At 40.3% G+C, this 6,340-nt stretch overlaps 1 protein-coding gene across 3 annotated transcripts in view; it reads left to right on the forward strand.

The window, feature by feature from the left end:
* COG1 (component of oligomeric golgi complex 1) overlaps positions 1-5,733 on the forward strand; it is an 86,887-nt gene extending 81,154 nt beyond the window's left edge. For 2 of the 3 annotated variants that reach the window (XM_063961160.1, XM_063961159.1), the window contains exons 12-14: positions 186-295; positions 1,097-1,178; positions 5,518-5,733. In XM_063961160.1, the coding sequence (XP_063817230.1) occupies positions 186-295; positions 1,097-1,178; positions 5,518-5,655 (330 nt within the window). In that variant the 3' untranslated portion in view covers positions 5,656-5,733. Of the gene's footprint in view, positions 1-185; positions 296-1,096; positions 1,179-3,840; positions 3,876-5,517 lie in introns of all 3 variants that reach the window. The other variant, XM_063961161.1, reaches the window with a different exon arrangement.
* The last annotated feature ends 607 nt before the right edge of the window (positions 5,734-6,340 follow it).

Consider the following 6,340-nt stretch of genomic DNA (forward strand, 5'->3'; position numbering starts at 1 on the left):
ACACCAGGTAGTCCTAAAGCTTTCTTTAGTTGTGCCCAGTCTCCTGCGGAGCCGCTATTCCCCAAGGTCCTTACGGAGGCCCAGCATCCACTACGGACTACGAGAAATAGATTTACCGGTGAGTAAAATCTTATTTTCTTAACAGACCCATTACATACATTATGTATCATGTTCTTTCCATGCAGGTCTTGTTCGGTTTACTAACAGGAGCAGAAAACCAATTTACCAGCAGAAGCTCAGCACTGGGAATTCAGGAAATGCACAACGTCCTCCCATTGGCATCCAGTCAAATACGGTACCTTACATCATTATCCTCCGTACATAAAAGTACAGTATGTAACTGTCACACTACAGCAGGATCTATGTAACACGGCAACATGATTTTAACCTTGGATTTTGAATTACTGTTTTGAAGGCTTGGTGCTGTCATGCCGCTTCTTGGTGCACATTGAGCAAAACCAGAACTGCTGGATGTCCATGGGTTAAAGCCGCTGCACATATAAAGAAATCACTAACTATTATTCTAGATGTTCTCCAAATAGCACACTGGTGCCATAGTAGCATTGATTATTCTATAGTAGGTGCCAGTATCGGACTGGGGCATGTAGGGCCCACGGGGGGAATGCAGTGGTAGGGGCCTGTGTTAGGGGTGTGGTCAGTCTGCAGTGGGGGTGTGGCCTGCCACCTCATTGGTTTGACTAACCATTAGAGTGCCCCTTCATAAATATATACAGTAAATTCATCTGCTGCATGCATGATAATGTACCAGATTAATAACAGCAATGCACTGTAGAAAATACACCATAGTCCAGTATAAGGTAACACATGTATAATTCAAGTGGAACCTGATCCTTTGAGCAGGAGGTGGTCCCCCAGGCAGTAGGGCCCACCGGTGGTTTGCCCTGTACCCCTGTGGGCCAGTCCAAGTCTGGTAGGTGCTATTTACTCATAAAAGACAGGTCTTCATGTAGCCAGCATGAAAAATATCTACATTCTAGAATTACACAGCAGAGGCCAAGAAGTTGTTGTTGTTGTTGTTGTTGTTGTTGTTGTTGTTGTTGTTGTTTTAATATATATCTACATATTTTTGTGTTAGATTTGGCCTGCTCCCTCTCAGTATGTCTAGCTCACGAAAGGCAAAATCGTTGGGCAGGACAGCGGAAGATGTGAAAATGCAGGTGAGTGCAACACCCAGTGTATAAGTGTGTGTGTGTGTGTGTGTGTGTATAAGTTTTTGTATTTTTTTTACAATATCTGAGGGCACTAACTGTTGGATCTCTAGTAGACCGTGCCACCTAATGTAAATACCATAGCTATAATGGCATTTTCTTCAAAGACTGTTAAAAAGTATATAACAAATATTTATTCACAATTATTATTATTATTTTATTATTATCCTTTATTTATATGGCGCCACAAGGGTTCCACAGTGCCCAATTACAGAGTACATATGCACATAATCAAAACAGGAAAACAGTGACTTACAGTTGAAGACAATTTAGGACAAGTACAGGGTAACTAAGCATAACTACACCAGTAAATGACAGAGATAAGTTCCAGGTGGCCAAAAAACTGCGTGATTTGGGCAGTTGAGGATTATTAAAGTAAGAAAAGGATAAGCACATGAGGGAAGAGGGCCCTACTCGTGAGAGCTTACATTCTAAGGGATAAAACACATGCGCTTGCAGTGGTATGAATTTTCATACAAATATACAAACTCTCTTATTCCGGCTCACAATAGGCGTACATGTGTACATACAGTTTGAATTTGGCAGTTCATATCCATTTAGTGGTATAAACTATCCAGGGTGGTTTAAACTAGCCAACCCTGATTTAGGCACGCAGAGCTCAATTCCCCCCCTCCCCCAGGCTTCATAAAGGCTGTAAATAAGGAGATGCCTACAGTCCAACAGTGCTGGGTTTAATGATTAGCTCAGCTGTTTCTGTGAGCATTAAACAGTAGTGTGGGAAATGGATCATATTAGTGTGGAGTTTTACTGAGCGAGATTGCCGCTGATGAGCTCCCCTTTTTTCATAGCAGGCAATTTCAAGAATTTGGTAGACAACTATGGGGTCCATTTACTAATCCTTGAATAAAGATAAAGTGCATGGAGAGAAAGTACCAGCCAATCAGCAACTACCTGGCATGTCACAGGCTGGGTTTGAAAGATGACAGTTTGGAGCTGATTGGCTGGGATTTTATCTCCGTGCACTTTAGTTAATAGACCCCCCTATATGAGCTGGGTCCATGGACCCCTAAGCCTCTGGGCCTCATAACAATGGCATACTATAGTTAAGCCCATGGTGGAAGCCAATCTACCCGTGTGCTTGGTTCAGGCTGTACTCCTCCTGTGTTAATTTAGTCATATTTTTATAGAGTAGACTATTCATTACACAACTATTTTGCAATACTTTTTTGTGGGCAGACTGGAAAAAAGGCTTATTTATTATTATTTTTTTCTTTTTCTTATTTAACCACATTGCTTAACTTTATTCCTTGAAATTGTGTTAGTATATAGTAGTGTAATTTATTTAATAATGAACATCATGTGATCTTAGTTTGGAGGCCCACACCGGTAAGCGGACTCTGGGTCGACAGTGTTTAGGCCGACACACATTAGGTCGACATGGAAAAAGGTTGACATGAGTTTTTCACACTTTTTTTATTTTCTTTTTTTTACTTTTTAATACTTTACGATCCACTTGGACTACATTTGAAAACTGTATTCTGTGCCGATCGCAGCAGTAGTGGAGCGAGGCACCGAGCCCGAAGCATGGCGAGTGAAGCAAGCCATGTGAGGGGAAACAGTTCACTAATTGGGGTTCCCCGTCACTTTACGAAGAAAACACCAAAAAAACTCATATCGACTATTTTCTGTGTCGGCCTACTTACTGTCGATCAATAGGTGTTGACCTAATGTGAGTCGACCCTGAGTCCCAGATCCCCCACGCCCAACCCCACTATACAAGTACAATGCATAATAAACTTTTCTGAGTTACAAAATGTTTTCTTTGGATTCAGTGAAATGGTGTTATGTTCATTCTATTTATGTCCCCTCACTTGTGTTATTGATTTAGGTTATTTAGCATAACTTGTAGCATTTCCAACTATGGGCAGTATTCAATAACGGTCGGAAATTCCGACAGGACGGAAAGACGTCACTTTCCGCCGGTAATCAGAACTTCCCGACACTTCAGTATTCAATTGAAGTGTTGTTCTTCCGCCCTTTCGGAAATTCTGATAAGTCGAAAAACACATGAATGAGCGGAATTTCTGCTCATCCATGTGTTTTTGACCCTGCCACTGTCGAAAAACGTAAGAGAGGGCGGAAATGAATGGGCGGGGGAAACAGGCAGAAAAGGCACGTGAATAGTGACGTGTCAGATCCTCTCCTCCGGAGAGGATCTGACTTTAATTGAATACTCCCCTATGGTGTTTATTTACAAACCATGGGGTTGTGAAACCTGCCTTTTCTGAGTGTGTTTATGCCCGATATTTAAAAGGGCAATGATTTTATTAGCAGTACATGGCTAGTAAAAGCATTGACTTTTTAAATATCTGGCATAACCACGATCAGAGATGCCAGGTTGTACAACCTGACACTTCTTACATAAACCCCTATGTTACAAAAGGGACACATTTACACTGATATACTGTATTAAACTGTTACATCTTTTTACATAGCACACAAGGAGTTTTAGAAATGTTTATACTAATATTTAATTGTGTACCAAGCACTGTTCTTCCCTGGAATAGTTAGAGTGCAAGCAATCTGTTATATTTTGACAAGTCAATTTTATTTCACTGCTACATCTTAATTCCTGTAAATTGATTTCTAGCTGTTAACGAGCCATAATCTTCTCTAGAAACACAAGTTCGTCTCACTTGAGTATTTTGTTGTGTGATTTTTCTCAGTGGTTTGTTACTATTTGTCAGCCTTTCTTACTTTTAATGCATGGAATTTGTTTTTATGGCACAACTAAAAAGCCCCAAAAAACACATAGACAGTAAGTTAAATTACCAAAAAAATATATTAAAGGGAATAATGGGGGTGTTTTATTTTGCCGTGTATTACGTCTGTGTATGTATGGCACTGGTACTGAACAAGCATAACACTTTCGGGTTTACTTACGACGCTTCTGATTGTGTTTATTTCCAATATTTAAAAGGGGAATACTTTTACTAGCATTTTTGCTAGTAAAAGCATACATTGCCCTTTTAAATATCTGGCATAAACACAACCTTTGTGTGCATCATATGACACTGTTGGCCACACACAAGCATTCATGTCTGAATTCAAGCGGCCAGTTCAGTAACGGACGTATTTCTGATGCTGGGAACTGGTGCTGGTGTATTTACTCATAGTTTACTAATGAGCTCACTGCCAACTGTCAACCTTGTGGTCTAGATAGCAGTAACCCAGGCTGAGGCATGGAAACACTGCTTGTTGGAATTTGTTTATCCAGCAACCACTTTCTGTACAGCAGTGTTATCAATGTAAAATGTAAAGTGCCAGAGGAGGGGAGTACATCTGAAGCTGCAGGAGTCCTGGTAACCATACCGTTACTATGTTACTAGGACCTCTTCTTTTTTTCTTTTTCTTTTTTTTTTCTTCTAATGTGGTCAGACATTTTACGGTCTCTTTGGTGAACAACTGGACAACCCAATTGAATCATCCCCCATCTCTAGCAATGCTAAACAAATGCAAACCTATTGCAATACATCCTAAACACTACGTTTCAGCCACACCCCTCCATACATCTTAATAAAAGCATTACACAGCCGTCTGCTCACACTCGGTGATCACTAACCAACTACTGTGTTCTAATTCAGCTCTCATCAGTTGCTCCATGTGACATAAATTCAGTCCAAGCACTGAGAGAGTCGCATTACTTCCCATACCCTACCCATAGATACTGCCTGTGCTTTCAAAGTCTCTGATTGCTACTGGCATAATGCACAGCAAGTTTTCTGCATGGTTTTTTTTTCTGTTTGTTTGTGTTCTTTAGTATGATTTGAATTATATTATCTATAGATAAACTATGCTATTACAGTTTAATAAAAAAATGAACTGAGTGCCTTTAAAAGTGGTTTCCTTCGGGCATTATACATTTGATTAGTGCAGCTTTTGCTTTTATTAACCAGTTGCATTATATTGCATGAGTTGATGTAATGAGTATCCCATACATTAGGGCACAGGTTCTCAAACTCGGTCCTCAGGACCCCACACAGTGCATGTTTTGCAGGTCTCCTCACAGAATCACAAGTGACATAATTAGCGCCACCTGTGGACCTTTTAAAATGTGTCAGTGAGTAATTCATACACCTGTGCACCTGCTGGGTTACCTGCAAAACATGCACTGTGTGGGGTCCTGAGGACCGAGTTTGAGAACCACTGCATTAGGGTAATGATGGAAGTGGTTTGAACACCATCATGTGGGCACTGCTCCTGTAGCAGTCTGTGTAGAGGCTTACCGGTGTCTGACTTTGTGCTGACCTTACTCTGATACATGCAGGTTCCTTTGACCGTCCCACAAGCTGAAGATGACCGTTTTAGACCAGGCTCTTTGTTCAGGCAACTGGCGACCCAAGAAGACGACACTCAGGCACCATCCCTCTTCAAACTGGGCTGGCTTTCCAGCATGACAAAGTGACACCAAGAAAAACTCTTTAGCAGAACATTATCGCTGTAACAAATTGTAATTTTGAGCAAATTAAATAATTTTATTGTGTATCTTTTGCACCGCCTATCTTTCCACCTTATACATTGGGTATAAGCGTTTTTTACCTGCTATAATATACAAAATTACCATGAAGACTTGGAAAGCTACTCTCTGTGAAAATAACACAAATAAGAACGCTTTCACTGGCTACTGGACTGCAATTCTGTGATCACTGGATTCATTTTAAAACCTTTCCAATTCAGTCAACAGAAGTTTGGCTGGCTGCTAGTCAAAAGCTGACGCAAGTTTCAGACCGGTATTTAGAAGTTGGTAGCTGATTCTTTATATATGAACTGAAGGCAAATATGCATATCCTGTACAATACTTAATGTCCAAGACCAGAAAATATAATGAAGTCCTACTTAAAACTTTAACCTTTACATTCAAATTTGCATGAAAACAAACTGAAGAAGACAAATGACAATTGCCCAGTAGTAGAAGCCAATATGTGTGCTGCTGAAAAACTTCCAGAATTCATGTATGCAATATGTAACGTTGGAGGTCTTGTCTGAAGCAGAAAACTGTTACACAATCCTTTGCTACCAGATAATTTAAGTGGATCCAAGTGAATATATGTAACATATGCCAAAAAGTGCTCATTTAAGTTGTCTTGTCC

This window comes from Pseudophryne corroboree, chromosome 3, assembly GCF_028390025.1.
Source record: "Pseudophryne corroboree isolate aPseCor3 chromosome 3, aPseCor3.hap2, whole genome shotgun sequence".
In the NCBI taxonomy this organism is placed as follows: domain Eukaryota; kingdom Metazoa; phylum Chordata; class Amphibia; order Anura; family Myobatrachidae; genus Pseudophryne; species Pseudophryne corroboree.